Source organism: Colletotrichum orchidophilum (assembly GCF_001831195.1).
Source record: "Colletotrichum orchidophilum strain IMI 309357 chromosome Unknown Scaffold_145.1, whole genome shotgun sequence".
Taxonomy (NCBI): domain Eukaryota; kingdom Fungi; phylum Ascomycota; class Sordariomycetes; order Glomerellales; family Glomerellaceae; genus Colletotrichum; species Colletotrichum orchidophilum.
The window spans coordinates 19,973-37,499 of NW_019173101.1; the positions used below are offsets into that span (position 1 = coordinate 19,973).

At 54.3% G+C, this 17,527-nt stretch overlaps 3 protein-coding genes across 3 annotated transcripts; all 3 read left to right on the forward strand.

The window, feature by feature from the left end:
* Nucleotides 1-3,461: 3,461 nt before the first annotated feature.
* CORC01_12162 (uncharacterized protein) lies at nucleotides 3,462-4,322 on the forward strand (the record flags this gene model as incomplete). The annotated part of the gene is made up of 2 exons (XM_022623783.1): nucleotides 3,462-3,736; nucleotides 4,160-4,322. The coding sequence occupies 2 exons, from the start codon at nucleotides 3,462-3,464 to the stop codon at nucleotides 4,320-4,322; spliced, it is 438 nt and encodes a 145-aa protein (XP_022469682.1).
* A 5,960-nt stretch (nucleotides 4,323-10,282) lies between these two features.
* On the forward strand, nucleotides 10,283-11,792 carry CORC01_12163 (uncharacterized protein; the record flags this gene model as incomplete). Its single annotated transcript, XM_022623784.1, has 4 exons — nucleotides 10,283-10,357; nucleotides 10,433-10,624; nucleotides 10,678-10,757; nucleotides 10,820-11,792. The coding sequence occupies 4 exons, from the start codon at nucleotides 10,283-10,285 to the stop codon at nucleotides 11,790-11,792; spliced, it is 1,320 nt and encodes a 439-aa protein (XP_022469683.1).
* A 3,158-nt stretch (nucleotides 11,793-14,950) lies between these two features.
* On the forward strand, nucleotides 14,951-17,307 carry CORC01_12164 (ATP-dependent metallopeptidase HflB; the record flags this gene model as incomplete). The annotated part of the gene is made up of 2 exons (XM_022623785.1): nucleotides 14,951-16,786; nucleotides 16,840-17,307. The coding sequence occupies 2 exons, from the start codon at nucleotides 14,951-14,953 to the stop codon at nucleotides 17,305-17,307; spliced, it is 2,304 nt and encodes a 767-aa protein (XP_022469684.1).
* Nucleotides 17,308-17,527: the final 220 nt, after the last annotated feature.

The window sequence follows — 17,527 nt, forward strand, 5'->3', positions numbered from 1 at the left end:
TACTCACTCCGTACCTCGTCGACAAACCAAGACCCAAGCTATGAGCGAAGAGTTCCCAAACGAGCACCAAATGTGACTTATCATTGGTGGCCGGCCAGGATACTACACCCTTTTCCCAATACAGAGACCTGGAGTCCGGGGTAACTCTAGGGCATCAAAGCTTGAACCAAGCCGGACCGAGAGACTTGATGATTCGCAGATTCAGACGGCTTCACACTAGCGACAGCGATTAAATGAGGCCATATCCGTACAAAGTACGTAGATATTAGCCCAATGCTTCCAAATGCTATACAGGGGAATTGTGACGGGCAATGAATGGCGTTAGTAGGGCTACCCGCCTAGCTTCAAGCTCACCCCTGAGAAATTGGCATTTGAGTTAAACACCCAAGGACTTGCAACCTGCTCAAGGTGGTCAGCTTGAACATGACAAGCGCAAACAATCAGCCCGACATCCAAGACGTATCCGCCGCGGTTCAAGTCAGTCTTTGCAGATTACAGATACATGCCGCCGTCGGCCTGCTAGGACCCCTTTTTTTTTTCTTTTCCCAGGTTCGCTACGTCTACAGGGAATATCTGCACAAATCGAGTCAAGCTCTAAATACAGCACATTTGCAACGTGCTTGACGAAATCACGGCATCTCCATTATCAGACCCTCCACGAAGCAGGCCCCTGTTCGGAACACCACTTCGGATGCGAGCCGGTCTGAGAGACGGTTGAAAAATGTCATGCTAATGCCCCTTGCACGTCCTCGAGGGGGGGTTGATGGCCGCGCTGCGCCGCTGGCCCAGGTGAAGACAGACCTGCCGTGGGGCCTCGCCTGAGCATTGAGGATGATTGACAAATAGCATGGATTCCCCTGCCTCATCTTGGTAAAGAATTTCGCGCTGTGCGGGACGGTTGCAACCGCTCCAAGTTGTTTATTCCACCTTCGACAAATTGCCAGCTGCTCTCTAATACCGCGCTCTCAAAGGCGTGACGAGAAATAGTGCCAGTGGCCGAGGAATTGCTAGATATTCCTTTCGAACGAATGGGGAATAGAAGGCTGTGATGATTGTGACACGAAGATGAATCTGGCATAGAGCAATGCCCGCGAATCGATTGGAGATCACTACCCACCCCTCACCTCGTCCTCCGACAGCTTTTCAATAAGGCATATGCCGGCTATCGGCTTCGCGAGGCTAACATGCGATGCGTTTTTTGTCAACAAGTATTAATCGACAACGACTGCTCGTAAGGCTACATCAATACAACTAAATTCCAGTAGCCCAGAATTGATCTTTTATGAGACCGGGCCATCTTCGCCGGTCAATGCCCATGATGAACATCATATGTTTGTTGAATATTCAAGTTAATGGCAGCGGACAACCCAAGGCTGGACCCTACGCATGACCGATGACGGTTCTGCGAGCAGACAGCGATGGCTTGTCCAGGGGAGACGGGAGCAATTCGTTCCGATTCGTGACAGCGGGTTTACGGACATCTTGAGCGAGAGAGGGGAAGTCAGTTTTGGTTTGACAGGGGTACAGGAGAGGCAAATCCCACAAAGACACCACTCCTTCACCCGTGCTCCTCTACTGCATGGAGAAGAGGACCAGCAAATCTTGCCCCCTGGGCAGCGTTGAGGCAGTGTGTCTGTATGAGGAGGGCTAAATCCAAGGATGGCTAAATCCAAGGATGGCTAACAAAACAGGCCCATTCGGAGATGCAGTCTTGAAACAACGGGGGCCCTTCGCAGCGCTTTTCGGTGCCCGGCGGTGCATGAGTAGTCACCGCAAAAGACTATGACGAAGTGCACTATGATACGTCAAGGAATATCAATCGAATTTGTTTATTGGGGGCGGACATTGTCGGTAAGTCTCCAACAGAACAGGGGCCTGCAACGAGACGAGCCCAGTGATAAGAGAGCCAGGGAGTAGGGACGAGATGCCAGGGCGGTCAGCGCCACAGGACTGGAGTGGGCAAAACCCGTACCGGCTACGAGCCCGGCTGGCCTAGCCCGGACCAAGCCCGGACTGTGGCCAATCCATTCGCCCTGCCATAGTCTGGCAGATGTAACTCCGGCATGCAGCTGTCGTCGACGGCTCTTGTCGAGACCATGCGTTTGGCGGAGTATGCTGACACCCGGTGATTGATGTGTTTGAATGTAACCGAACATGGAGGGGCCATGCTCATATGAGGGGCGAAGCCTCCACCGCGAAGTTGACGACGGCATTGCATTCATTGAAGCGGTACGGACGGCACTGACATGTTGACAACTACGGATGGAGATGAGGAGGGGCATCCGGAGGGGGCCATTCGCAAGCTTGTGAGCACTTTTATTTTTGGTTTTTTTTCTCGGTTTTTTCTTTCTTGGATTCATTCTTTCTCAAGTTCAAGCTCTGGGACACGCCTTCGTCGTAAGACCTTGGAACATTGGCGTGCCGCTGGCGGGCGTGAATAACCCAGATGCTTGTTTGCTGGGTATGAGACCCGTCACAATAGAATTTCCTTCGTCGCGGGCTGATCGAAATACGCTTCGTCAACAAGAGTCGCTTTCCAATGGATTACTGACGCGGCCTTGAGGCTTTGCGGCGACCAAGACTGGTTCGATAGTTATGCCGTGACGACCTCAAGGACTCCAGGGAGGCCCGGAAACTTGAAAGACGCAAGAGATTGCCCTAGCACATCAACTTAGACAACTGGAACGGTGACGAAGCCACGGTACTCCACGGAAAAGGCGGATCACGATCAAACAAGGACAAGAAGCTTTCTTGTCTGTCATCCGGCACGCAGTATGCAGTCTAGTGCAGCTGCGACAAGCTTGCATCGATAGACGGGCTGAACGACGAGGATGCGACGCAAGGAAGAAGCAGTACACTTCGCAGTAGGCGGCTGCCATTTGGCAGCGCTGAGATGACATGAAGATGCCACACATCTGCAGATTCCTGGTCAAACTCTAAAAGTTGCGGTACAGCGTAAGGAAGTGGGGAGAAGATGAGCCACACAGTTGAGGCAGGCAATCGGGCTGTGGCGGTAACAGAAACAGGGCACATGTTTGAGAGGAGAAGGTCGATACGCACTACAGAATCGAGTAAGGCGGTGGCCGGCGACGGATGGTCAGTCAGCGAAGGATCGTTCACTCGATACCTGGCTTGAATCTATTTGACTAGCCGGGTCCGAATCTCTCCTCCGCGGCTGCGACACAACTCGTCCGCTAGCCACCAGAGTTTGTGCGACCATACGGACAGCGCAAGATATCGTAGAAAGACTCTTCAGTATGACAGCCTCCTCGAGTCCTCCAGAGGCGACTTGCTCACTAACCTCACGGTCATGACTGAGGCGCGCTACGTCAGTCCCAAAGCTTACAACTTGGCATCCACCCACCATCGTTCAGAACGCCAAAGTCCCTCGTGAGCTGTGCTCTACTACGGATACATATATCGACAACACCAGCACCGAAAAGAGAGTATCGCGTCGACACATGCAACATGACACACCATCCTCGCTGTGCACCCCACCACCTTCGCTACCTGTCACTGCGGCTTCTCACGCCATCCCCGTTCTCTTCGACACCCTACGCAATACCTTAACCTGGGCCTGGGATGGGTCGGCAGCACTAAGGAGACAACCATCACGACGGTGGTCAGGGGGGGCAGAAAATGGTGTTTTTTTGCTCAATCTGCGGTGGGGGAGACAGAGAGCGAGCAGGGAGATAAGTCACGTACCTCGAGCAGGGGTGGCAGAGCGCGAGAGAGAGAGAGAGAGAGAGAGAGAGAGAGAGAGAAAAAGACACAGAGAAAAGAGGTGTGTGCCCCAGAAGCGGCCACCTCGGAGCCTAGGGGGGGACCCCGGCGACCATGGGCCTGCAGTAGGCCCGCATCCCTTTTTTTGCCTTCGGGTGCGGATGCTCTCCCACCCCTGCCGGGGGGTTGTTCTTGGCAAAGACTTTCTCGGGCGAGACCCCCCCCCCCCCCCCCCCCCCCCCCCCCCCCCCCCCCCCCCCCCCCCCCCCCCCCCCCCCCCCCCCCCTCCCTTCCCCCCCCCCCCCCTCCCCTCCCCCGCCGCCTCCCCTACCTCCCCTGCAGCGCCCTCCCCCGTGCCCCCCCCCCCTCCCCCTCCCTTTCCTCGCAAGCCCCTTGTCCCCTGAAGCGAAGGCCTTCGCTAGTAATGGCTTTGCAGACAGACAGGTGAGCGTCAAGGTCTCTTTCGGCGAAGGTCCTCTGTAAGCCCTGGCTGTACCTCTTCCCCTCTCCTGTTCCCCGTCTCCCTCTTCGGTGTCCGAACAATGTACCTACAGGCCTGCTGCGTTTGCGTCTGCTGCTGCTGTGCGCTGAAGAGGTAAGAGGTTGAGTAGGCAGGCAGACATTAGGGGTCGGGAGCAGGGAAGACGGACTTGGCCCCGAGACCGCGAAACATGTCTTCTCCTGCTGTCTCTCTCATTCCTTCGCCCTTTTCTTCATGGCTGAGCCGGGACGAAGGTTTTTGCCTGGTTTCTCGGTCATTTGTCTATATTGGCTCTTATCTCTTTGGTTTTCGGATGAAGGATGCGGATGAGGAGATTGACAGCGTTTTCGCCTTCTTTCTTGACCCAGTCATTGGGGGAGAGTTTGAGTTACTAGAGTTCATGGCTTACTTTTTGGTCCTCTCTCCAATATCTCCCGGCGGTCTTAATGGACCAGTGTTATCGAGAGCTCCTCTCGTCCCATCCACAGGCGCGCAGTTCGCGTTACCAATGGGAAACAACGAGTCATTGTGGGGGATTCCTGGTGGATCGGCTAAGAGGAAGCAGGAAGAAGAGTACATACTGTGCCTCTTGGCCACCGTCTACGAAGTACTCCGAGAAGTTTGGTATTTCTTTCTGGGCGTGGGCTAGAGGAGTGGGCGTGGGCGGAGGTGTCGAGTCGGAGCTAGAGCCGCTGGGCGTGGGAGAGCTATTCGTACCTTGCCTGAACTAGGTCGTCTGGATACGTACTGCATCTCCCTTCCAGCCCCTGGCCCCTGGATCCAGCCCCGGTGAGTGGCAGAGACCAGATGCAGAGACCAGAGACAGAGGAGAGACGAGAGCCAGACAGGGGGAGAGCGAGCTCAGTGGGTTCTGCAAGTACCTCTTGGATGTTTCCCACTGTCCTGTCTTGCCCTGTCGCCTCAACCACCTGGGCCTGGGCCTGGGCCTGCCCCTGTTGTCTGTACCTCGCCTGTCGAGAAACGACGGCGAAGAAGAAGAAGAACAACTTTGAACAGGACGGCGGGACAGACTCCAGTACTGTTGCGTAAGATAAAGTGAGTGATCAACTTCCGCCCCCCATTTAGCCAGGACTCCACGCCTGTATCTCATCGCTTGGCCACTTCTTTCTGCTCGCTCGGAAACGACTTAGGGGTTTGTCACACCTTGCACATGGGCGAAAGTCTTGCTACGGATACTCGCCATAACGACGTCCATATGGAACAAGGTTGCGACCGAGTGGGCGGATAACACGCCGTGGTTTTCACCTCCGTCGATGTTTGTTAGGCACGGTCAAAGTGGGATAGTCTTTATAGAGTATCCGCACTCGATGCTCCATGAAGACACCTGATGAGACAGCGACCTCAGCCAGACTGCAAGTTGCGGGGGTATGTATCTAGCGTTGTCAAACGTCCAGGACGAGTCGGGCTTCTTCGCCAGACTCCAATTTTGTGAGAAAAAACAGACCGGTACTGCCATGGTACGCCGAGAGAGCCAAACGTCTCGATCTCGGTCTAGCCTTGAAAGCCACCATTTTCAAGTATTCCTCACGTATTGCGCCCATCTCCACCAAAGGGGTCAAGAAATCGCAGGGACGACTCTCAATTGGAGACAAGAGACAGCCAGACCGGGACGGACTGGAGGCGACGCAAGGCTACCTTTCCGTAGTAACTCATTCTGGCCATGCATTTCACGACACCAACAAAAAGTTCTCCCCGCATACTATCTGGGCGGGCACACTTACACCGTCGCATCGCTTGCTTCATTGCACTCCCTCACGTCCTCGCCAGACCGTTGGTCCATGTAGTCCAACTAGTCGTTACTGGATCAATTGTTAGCAGCTTCTATCTGTCTCTCTCTCGCTTTCTCTTTTCCGTCGGCCGCCCCGTCTCATCCATCACCGTTGCCTCTGCTACTGCCACTGTAGCGTTTTTGGCGCAGCAACTGCGACGGCTAGTGTAGATGTGTGTGTTTTTCCTTCCGCTGTGTGCCCCCATGTTTTCCTCTTTTGTGTGGCAGGATCAACAACAACACCATCTTCATACACACAAAGGAAAGGAAACAACCGCAACGTTGGGGCTCTTTCTTTGTTGCAATACCTGCCCCGCTGGCTGCCCGCGCAACGGTAATCGCAGCCGCAACCGCATGTCGGCAACGGGAAGGCAAGCCTCTTCTTGAATTGATCTTGTGCTTCTACAACTCTTGAACTTCTGCTGTTGCTCGATCACCCTTGCTTGTGTTGCAATCTTCTCGCCATCACACTCTCTCCCCCCCCCGTTTTCTCGTGTGGTTTCGGTTGCTACGTTCTCGACGTTACCTCGACTCTCTCTTTCTCTACGCCTACGGTTTGGACAGGGGCATATTCTCTTTGTGCTTTCTCTCTTCGTGAGAGCATGCAGTCTACCATCGCGCACATTTACGCCCGCTAGAAAACCTCAACCCTCCATCACCGGCAGTCCAGTCATACCTTGTGTCTGTCATCCTTCACAATCGCCTGACTGCTGGTGGCATCTGGCCCATTGTCTGTGTGCACATCTCATCGCCATCTACGCCGACGCCGTCACACACTCTCACACACACACCTTGTTTTATTCTCCAACACAGTAAACAACCTTGCTCAACATCTTGGACCCGGACCGCTGGAGCTTCGAGATCTCGGCCCCCCTCCGCGTTATCCCACCTTGTTGTTGCTCTTTTCGAAGCTTTTCCCCCAACGACTGTGCTTCCTTGCCGAGAGGACAGACCTCCGACTCTGTCCGATCGTAGGGAACTGTGGCCGTGGCTACGGAACCTCCACCAGAACAGCCCAACAGCAGCAGCAGCAGAGCGACGTTGTGGAAAAAGAAACGCTCCTCACATCTCATCTTCAACACCGCTCGTCCTCACCTCACAGACGCGCTCCCCAACCGTCACCTCAGCCCTGCTCATTCTCCATCCAAACCAGCACCGCTTTCCCAGGGTCCCCCTCCCCCAGAGTCATCACCAACAATTTTTCATTTTTGTTCATTGCTTCTATGCTGAGGTACAGTACAGGACAGTACCTACAGACAGCACCGTAACTTGGTTTTTTTTTTTTTTTTTGTATCAGATCTCTCTTCCTTCTTTGCAGCATAAAGCAAACTTATCCCCTCTTCCTATACATACACCTCGCCAACGGTTACTTCCACGGACAGACGATCCGAGAGGAGAATAGAAACTAGAGGCCCTTGCTACCGGCATACCTAGAACGTCTCATCGTTGCTCTGCCGCCTCGACTCGTCACATTAGGGCCTTGCTTCTTTTTGCCTGCATTTCGAGCTTTGTACATTTGGGGATCCATCGTCCTACAGATATCGCTCACACTCATCACCCGTTTTCCCGCCTCCTTGCCAGGTGCAGTTGAACTTGCTCGGACGCTGGGCTTTTGCCGACTTCTCGGTCCCGCCATACTGCCAGCCAGCAGCAGCCGCAGCAGAAGTAGAGATCGTTCAACCTGCGGGTGTGTGTTCGTGCGCTGGCAGCTTCTCTCTCACTCAGTCAGTACCCTCAACTCAAAATTGCGGTTTGCCCAATACAAGGCCGGCGACAACGCCTTCCTTTCCAATTCAACTCCATCTGTCCCGTCTCCGGACAGTCCGTCACTGCCAGCCAAAAACGGATAATATATTTATATCGAGGCTATTCCGTTTCGAACCTCTGCGACCTGACGCACAGAACGCTACTCTCCCATTTCAAGGATCGCCACGCCCGCAGGGCCGTCCGCCATCTAAGTCTGGCGCGCGGTCTCTTTTCTCGGTTGATCTAATCAATTTCTGTAGCAAAACCAGGCCGGCCCTACCTGGCCTGCCAGCGCTCGAGCGTCTCCCACACCAAGACCCGCCGGCGAGGACGACGACGGTTACGGTACATGCCAAAAGTCACTCGACCTACCTTACCCTTACCCTCCTCCTCCTGGTACTCTTCCTCTCTCCTCCCTCACCCACTACCCTACCCTACCCTACCGGCACCCCTGCCTTACCTCTCCTCTCTCTTACCCGTCAGCACCGTCGAAAATAAGAAAGGGCCCAATCGGTACTACCTCAGGTACCTAGGAGCGCACCTCACTCCACGCCTCCACAGCTCCCCTATCCCCCTGTTCATAGCCCATACCTCGTTCCAGGGGCCCCTGGAAGAGCAACCTGCCCGCTCCAGCAGAGCAGAAGAGCACCACTTCTTTTGAATGCAATGCTATATTGCTGCCGATAATATATACCTTCATCAGACGCCTCACGTCTTTCGCTCATAAAGCAACACCTCCACGATAATCTTGGACTGGCCTGCGGTCGTCTCTCTTCTACCCCTCGTAGTATAACATAGCGCCACGACCTCTCACATACTCCAACGACACGCACAAGTCACACGCAATTGCACCTCATCTCAACTTCCCACATTGTTTCGTTTCTTCAGCCAAAGTTCGCTGTTGCGTTTGGACTCGTCTTGTGCCGGGCATATCCCACTCGTCCTTGTCGTTCCTACGGATAGACTCGTTCACCACAACACCATACCATCATCGTCGTCATCCTTCACACTTGGACAACAATAACAATAACAAGTTGACAACAAATCTGTCGTTCTCTCGCCAGTTCTCCACCACAACACACTACTCGACTCTCACCATAGACACCAAGGTTTCTCCATTCCCGGCTCACCGTCGTCGATACTTGCAACATCCTGGCATCGCCCGAAGTAGCCTCACCACACACCTCCCAAAAGAGAGAGAGAGAACCTCAGACTTCCTTCCTAGTCCTTCCTTCGGCCCCCCACTTGGGTGATTCTCGCGGTCCGTCTGTCTAGACCGTCCTGCAGTGGATCCTCTTCACCTTCGGAGACCATCCAGAGCTCTGTGCACACTTCTGCGCGAGTCGTTGAAGAGAAGACAGACGAGAAAATAGAAGCAAGGAAGCTGCCGGTAGCAGACTCGAGTTTGTTTCTTGTCATCCAGACACCCCCGAGCAAAAACGACGCCAGTCGTCCAAGATCCGCTTGGTCTCCCGTACCTGAGCGCTCAGAGGTTCGACGATCGCATTGTTCCTGGTGGCCACCATTATGCTTCTAGTCTCGGAAACTTAACACACGCCGGCCCTCGACACTTGGACTTCGAAACAAAATACACGGCAAGCCAGCCCGAACTTGGTTCACCCTTCTTATCTTATCCGCCGCCCGAAGAAGGGATTGTCCTGCAAGCATCATCAGCACTTCCCACCAGTTTGCGCTCGACCACTCGCAACAGATCCTCCAGTCAGGTGGCTAATTTTCATCGAAGACGGAGAATTTTAGTGCCTGTGCACCAGGACCCTCACACCTTCCGGTACGTCCACACTTGTGGCTGTCTTAAAGAAGGCTACTCCCACCCGCTATGAACTCACTCTACCCTCTGGCCTTCATCAGTTCGTCGTACCTTGGGTTATCTTGAGCTGATCGTTTCCTACCAGCTTCACTCCCCTTCCTTCCTCTCTCATACTACTCTCCTTCATACACCTTAATCTCCATATCTCTCACTCTACCTGAAGAGGAGAGTCAGCTTCCCCGTCATCGCCACCACGCCTGATTAATACCAACAACCAAGCTCAGGCCTCTTCCTCCTCTTCCTCCTCCTCTTCTTCTCTCTTATCATCCTACCATCCTCCTGCATTGTTCAACGTTCTTGAACGGACCATCGTCTCCAACACTTCGAACACTGCTCATCTTCGGCAACCTTGCGCTGGACGCCGCACCGTTCCTGTCTCAAGTCGTCGACCTCCTGTTTCTCGGTTCAGATCCTCCACCCTTGCCTTTCTTGTCCCAACTCAGCATACCTTGAACAACGATTCGGGAGTCTGCATACGGAGAACCCGCATTGAGCATCCCGCTTGAGCAACTTTCCGAACCCGGGGCACCATATTACATACATCAACCCACACTATCCTTGCTTCTGCTCCGGACACCATACCAGCCTAGTCCTTCATCACCCGATAATTCAAGACATCTTTTAATATCCTCCGCCGCGGAACTATAAGTAGTACAGCTACTGCACCGCTCCGCATCTTGGTAATTCGATCAACGCACAAACACGACCCAAAGAAATGGAACTCATGGAGCTTGTCGAAAACGAGCCTACTGCTCGCCCCTTCCAGTGCGACTGGCAGTCGTGCAATAAAGTGAGTTCCGAACCGCAGGACCACTAGGCTCCTGCTGCGCTGTGACTGAACGGATCTAATCTCAACATCTGGTAGAGCTTCAACAGGAAGTCTGATTTGCAGAGACACTACCGCATTCACACGAACGAGCGTCCCTACTCGTGCACAACGCCCGGCTGTGGCAAGAGCTTCATCCAACGAAGTGCTCTCACTGTCCACATCCGAACTCACACGGGGGAGAAGCCTCACCAATGTCAGCACATTGGCTGCGGCAAGCGATTCTCTGACGTACGATCCTGTTCCTAATAACATTGTATGCCAGTAAATACTAACCTCAGCAGTCTTCGAGTTTGGCTAGACATCGCCGCATCCACACAGGCAAACGCCCTTACAAGTGCGCCCACGATGGCTGCCTGAAGAGGTAGATCTCGCGCCACTGGCTTTCCCTTCGCTTGAAGGAGTTGAAACTGACAGAGTGAACAGCTTCTGCCGCAAGACCACGATGGTTAAGCACCAGAGACGGTCTCACCAGCGTGGCCTCCACCCCAACGAGCTTTTGGACGACTGCACGTCAGACTCCGACAGTGGCGAGTCACCCTCGACTCCGAAGCACGCCGGCATGCAATGGCCGCCTCAAGGCGTGATGGCTATGAACCACCCGGGGATGGGTCATGCCATGCACCGAGCTGCCTCCTTTGCCGACTTTGGCCAGCACATGAACGGCTACCCGATGCCCCAGCAGCAGCAACAGCAACACTACGGCGCCCACCGCCACAGCCTCTCCTCCGGCGGAGCACACGAGTTGCACGGTATGCCGGTCCACGAGCAGCAACACCCCGGTGTGCACATGCTGCAGCGAACCGCCAGCATGGGCCAGCATTCGTACTACGTGACGGAGCAGGGCAACCCGGGGGTCGCTACCATGAACACGGCCATGCCCCAACAGTACGGACAAGTGCCGCGGCAGCAACAGCCGCAGGTCGATGTACCGTACTCTCAACCTGGTATGAACCAGTCCATTCAAAGCAGCCCGAGCAGCTTCTCGGCAGCATCGGGTAGGAGCCCATCCATCCAGGAAGGGTTTTATACTCACCAGCCAACCCAAGCAGCCACGTATGCCTTGCATCATGCCTCCCCCGTCATCGAGCAACAACAAGCCGGCATGGTCCCGTACCCGCACCAGCAGATGCAACAGCAGATCCATACCCCCCAACCGATCCCGACTCAGGCACCGCAGCCACCGCCTCAGCAAGTCAGCCAATACGCCTCACCGACACCCCAGGCCCAGCCCGAAGAGTACTGGAACGCCGTTCCTTACCAGCCGCCGGTCGAGGTTGCAACCATCGGCCAGCTCCCGACTTATGGTTCCGGCGTGTACGACCCGTGGGGCGGCCCCAAGATCGAGTTTGAGGACCCTTCAATGCAGTTACCGTCTGCGCGGATCGAGAACATGTAAGGGCTAGCCGGCCACTCGACGACGGCCACTGCTCTACCAGGCATAGATGCCTTCCGTTTACCATTTCGTCGTTTCCATCGGTGCCCGCTTCAGGCGCCGCTTGTACCACCATCGGAAATTATGACGTCGATTTGATTTTACTTATTCCCCATCTCGTTGAATGAAAGAGAAGGAGATACCACGCGGGCTCCACAGAACCGAGCTGTCGATTGTTGAAAAGAAGAGGACGAGCCTTTCGGACGCCTCTAGGCCAAGTGCCCGCCAAGCCTGTCATTCCTCCCCTTGGATCTCCTTGGGATAATCAACAGGCCAAAAGGAACCAGACAAAAAGAAAGAAAAAACAACAGAACAGGTCAAACCAAAGCCCCAAAAGCATACACCAAATTGGTATTTTGTTTTCTGGGTTTCAATACTCACGCACCAACCCAGTACTGCCGGCATATTTCATTTTGCCGTGTGTAATCGTCAATCTGTCGAAAAAGGGACGATCATCGATCGGACTCGTCGCTTCGATCTCCGCCTCGATTCGTTCCGTGGCTCTTTCGCCCATAGGCACCGTTTCCTTTGTCAAGCACATACTATTACCCCATCGACTCGGAACATTAGCATTTGTTTGTGATTCAGGATATATCATTGGAGGCTTCTCTGTCGCTTCGAGTTTATAATTTTGCTTGTTCGTCAATCGTTTTTGTTCGAGGTGCTCGTGGGGTTTTTGGAGCTCGGTACGGCGGATTGTGCTGTTTTACTTAATATCCTCTTTTCCAGTTCTTCCACACTCCTTTCCCACGGGGACGTCCGTTGACCATGTCGACTGTTTCCCAATACGATGCGATGAAAGCATAACAACCGGAGCCGGGCGAGCGGATGGGGGAAGACACTTGGCATGTAGGGAATCATTTAACGATATCCGAATATTGACGGCCCTTTTACGACCTTGAAGGCAGAGAGGAAGTCATGAGAGTGGGATGGGGAAAGATGATAATGAGGATGAGGAGATTGGGGGCAAAGGGGGGAAGAAAAGGAACCGTCAACGATGCCTGATACACGAAAGGCCTTGTCGGACTTGGCAGCTTTGGAATTTCTGTTGCTTTTTTCAGTGCTTCGCGGCGACCCGGAAAACAAAGCATTCCCTGTAACAACAGCACGAAGTCGACGATTTCTCTGTCTGGTGGGCGGCGCATTCCCTAGATCAGTGTATTCGGAGGGGTAAGGGTTGACGAAGGGGGAGCAACTCGAGAAAGGAGGATGAAGTTGGAGACCGGGGAAAAGGGAACCCAGAGGACGACAGTTTGCTATGCTTATGTAATTTTAAGTGTTTCTCCCTTGTGTATTGTGCTGGAATGTTGAAAGGGATATGAGATACAAATGGGATAGTTATGGATATCGATACCTGGTCAATCAGAAAGGGAAATAAAGACTTGTTAATCAACATTCGCGGTCCCGTCGTCCTTTTTAAGTGAGCGAGAGAAAATGTGAGGTAAATGGGAGAGATTCGGTTGAATCTAGAGGGGGACGAGGGAGCGCATGACCAGAAGTTGGGTTTAGCCTATGTAAGTCAAAACTTTGATGCGTTTAATGAGCTGAGCTATGAGCCGTGACACGTTTCCTTGCAGAAGCGTCAGCGTTAGTTCAGGGGACTGCATGATAATTTGGTTTCTTTGGTTCCGGTGGTTACTATGGGCGTCTGCATGGCTTTTTCCGGTTTGGGAGGTGAGGGCGTTGGCGAGGAATGTTTGATAAATCGCGCGCTTGAGGCCGACCGGCGGCTGATATGGATAGGGTCGGAGGTGGGGTGGAATCGGAGTAGTTTTTCCTTTCTCTCGCGGCTCGTCGTGAAGGTGGGAACGTCTGGGTACATGTCCTTGGTGTTGGGCACTGAGCTATGAAGTCAGTCAAGTCGTGGGCAAGTATATCCATCGTGATGCTGGCCGGCGACGATCTGATGCTGTTGGGACGGACAACGTTGGCTGTAGGTGCAAAGAGGCGAGACGCGGTTGTCCGTTTGACGAGATAAATTGGAGCTCCGGGTTATCCTGATTGCAATCGTTCTCATTTCAAAGGGAAGAGTGTGAGATTTGGTCGCAGCCTTGTGGGTTTCGAGGGCTGATGTGAGATTTGCTGACAGGCGCGACAAGGTGTTGAAGACGAGCTAAAGAGAGTGTGTAAAGGCGTTACGAGTACGGAAAGAGTTGGCGCGGGATTTTGGAGATGATGCAGGAGCGAAGACAACGACGACGAGGGAAAGGCGCTTAATCACAATTGAGGGGCCTGTATGATCTGCAGCTGTTGTCTGAATGTGGAAGAATGCATCCGTCTCATTCCTCAGCCCGGCGTTGATGATGTGTTTCTGGGTTCCAATGGATGGACGGGTGGAAAGGGGGGGGGTTGTGATTGGTTGATGACTTTTTGGCCAATCGTATTGCTTCGTTTCGACGTCTCTGCTGAAGTGCGCTGCAATGCGAGTCGGCGAGATGGAAAGAGTCTCTTCCGTTGTAAATACAATCAGAAAACGGAATACAAAGGACTTTGCTCATCCATGAATTGAATTATGCCGTAATCCGTGGTCAGATTCTTGAGACTCTCGAGTTGAGAGGCGATGATGAAGTTGGATTACTGATTATTAACCAATGGCATGAGGTCAAATCACGCCCCTGCTTGTCTCCAACTGGGCTCTGTCATCATTCGCCGGATCGGTCTTTCTCTGGCACCGGCGATATTCTAGAATCCAATGGACGTCACGTGGGGTCTGTAAGGTAGCTGGCACTTGCAGATTCCCCCGGTCGCGGCCTTCGGCAGGGAAAAACTCGGAAGGCAGCACCGCAATGTCGTGGTCAATGAATAACGTCAACTAGCGCATTTCGCCTCAACGTATCCATATCCGCCGCTCCGTCGCCGCTCAACAAGACGACGAGTAATCCACGGCGAACCATGTCATCTTCATCACACCTCCGCATACGACGTCGATAGCAACTGCAGAAGTTTTTTTTTCTCTCTTTTCCCTTCTTTTTTCGATTCCGTAAGGGGAACTCCCTGTACGAACCCTTCGTTACCATCCCCAACACATCAGTCAGAAGCAGCAAACCATCAAAAGTGTCCACTCTGACAGGCAACACGCGATCTAGTCGACACTGCGCCTCCTCGGCTACCCCCAAGGCATCATGGCCTTACGCCCAGCAGCGCTGGCGCTGAGCGCGATCAGCCCACTGCTCCGACGGGCGGCGATGCAACCCGCGACGATGCAATCGATCTTCCGCCTCGCGACCTCCTCCGCTCACCCGGCCGCCGCCGCCGTCCCCTTCACGAGGACTCCCGGTCTGGGCCTTGCATTCCAACTTCAACGACAGCAACAACACCGACTCTTTGGAACCCACAATGCCATCTCGCGCAACCTTCTCGCTACTAGGGAGTCGGCGGCGAACAGGAACCCAGGCAGTGCGACCGCGCAGAACGCATTTTACCAGCTCCTCCTCAAGGCCAACATGCCCGCCATCGTCATCGAGCGCTACAACTCCGGCCGATTCGCGAGGAACGAGGCGGTGGACCAGGCATACGCGCAGGCAATCGGCATGCAGAGCACCGGGGTCGTTGGCGGACTGGGTGGTCATGACCACCTGCCCTCCGCCTTTGGCAACGCCGGTACGCTCGGCGGCCAGGAGCTGAACCAGCAGTCCCCAGGAAACCTTAGCCAGGCGCAGCTGCAGGCTGTTGGTCAGGCTCTGGCTGCGAGGTCCCGCGACTCGAACATGGCTACCGCCAAGATCCAGGGCAACGGGCAGCCGACTAACCCGCTGCACGTCGTCGTGGACGAGTCGTTTGGCGGTGTCGTCTTCCGCTGGGTGAAGTTCATCTTGTGGTTCTGCCTCTTCACGTACTTAAGTCTGGTCGTCGTCACGATGTTGGTCGAGGGTCTCAACCTCTTCAAGCGACCCGGTGGCAAAGTCGACAGCGAAGCCAAGGCCGAGAACCAGACTACCCGATTCGCAGACGTGCACGGCGCCGACGAGGCCAAGGATGAGCTCCAGGAGCTGGTCGACTTCCTCCGCAACCCCGACAAGTTCTCCACCCTCGGCGGCAAGCTTCCCAAGGGTATTCTGATGGTCGGTCCCCCCGGTACTGGTAAGACTCTCTTGGCTCGCGCCGTTGCTGGCGAAGCCGGCGTCCCCTTTTTCTACATGTCTGGCAGTGAGTTCGACGAGGTCTATGTCGGTGTCGGCGCCAAGCGCGTCCGCGATCTTTTTGCTTCCGCCAAGTCCAAGTCTCCTGCCATCATCTTCATCGACGAGCTCGACGCCATTGGTGGACGCCGCAACACTAGGGATGCCGCCTACCACAAGCAGACGCTCAATCAGCTTCTGACGGAATTGGACGGTTTCGAGCAGAACAGTGGTGTTGTCATCATTGCTGCTACCAACTTCCCGGAACTTCTTGACAAGGCTCTGACCCGACCTGGACGTTTTGACCGCCATGTCACCGTTCCCCTCCCCGACGTCCGCGGCCGCATTGAGATTTTGAAGTACCACGCCAAGAAGATCAAGGCCGCCCCCGAGATCAACTTTGAGGCCATCGCTTCTAGCACTGGCGGCCTCTCTGGTGCCGAGCTCGAGAATATTGTCAACCAGGCTGCCGTTCGCGCCAGCAGGCTCAAGAATGCTGCGGTCTCCATGACGGATTTCGAGTGGGCCAAGGACAAGGTCATCATGGGTGCTGAGAAGAAGAGCATGGTTATCAGCCAGAAGGAGAAGGAGATGACGGCTTATCACGAGGCCGGTCACGCCCTGGTATCATTCTACCACGAGAGCGGTCCCAACAAGCTCTACAAGGTTACCATTTTGCCTCGCGGCCAGAGTCTTGGACACACTGCACACCTTCCCGAGATGGACAAGTACTCGTACACGACAAGGGATCTCAAGAGTCTCATTGAGACTTCTCTGGGCGGAAAGCTCGCTGAGGAGCTGGTCTACGGCACCGACAAGGTGACTACCGGTGTTTCAAGTGTAAGTCGTCCTCAAATCAATCAACGAACCGAATCATTACTGACAGTCAACAGGATCTCAAGAATGCCACCAACTTGGCCTTCCAGATGGTCGCTCTCTATGGCATGTCTGCCAAGCTCGGCCCCGTGGAGTACGGCGAGCGTTACAACCAGCTCAGCGGAGAGACCAAGGCTCTCATCGAGTCAGAAGTGCAGCGTACCTTGACGGAGTCGTACGAGAAGGTGCGGGAGCTGCTCACGTCAAGACGTAAGGAGCTCGATCTTCTGGCCAAGGCTCTCGTCGAGTACGAGACGCTGGACAAGAACGAGGTGGAGAAGGTGATTCGCGGCGAAAAGCTTCCTGACCGCACGCCCATGCCCAAGGGTCCTATGAAGGTGCCTGCGAGCTCGGGTGTCGACATTGGCCAGACGATTCCCCCGCCGTTCCCTCCCCCTGCCGGATCTGCCACGCCTCCCCCGGCGCCACCACCACCCGCGACCTCTACGGGCGGCATCGCTCCCGGGTCCAACCAGAAGCCATGATCAAAGCCCACTGGACGTGACTCTGATCCGGACTACTATCAATACATTTTATTTTTACGGTTAGCATGCGGAAATGTGAGGGCCGAGTCGCGGCCTGACGAGAGGCACTGGTATGGTCTCACTTGTGTCATTTCATTGGTACAGCATGGCAGGCGTTTCAGAAATTCAAAGAAGAATGTGCAATTTCATCTGCTTTGGAGGACAAACAGTAAAGCAAGAC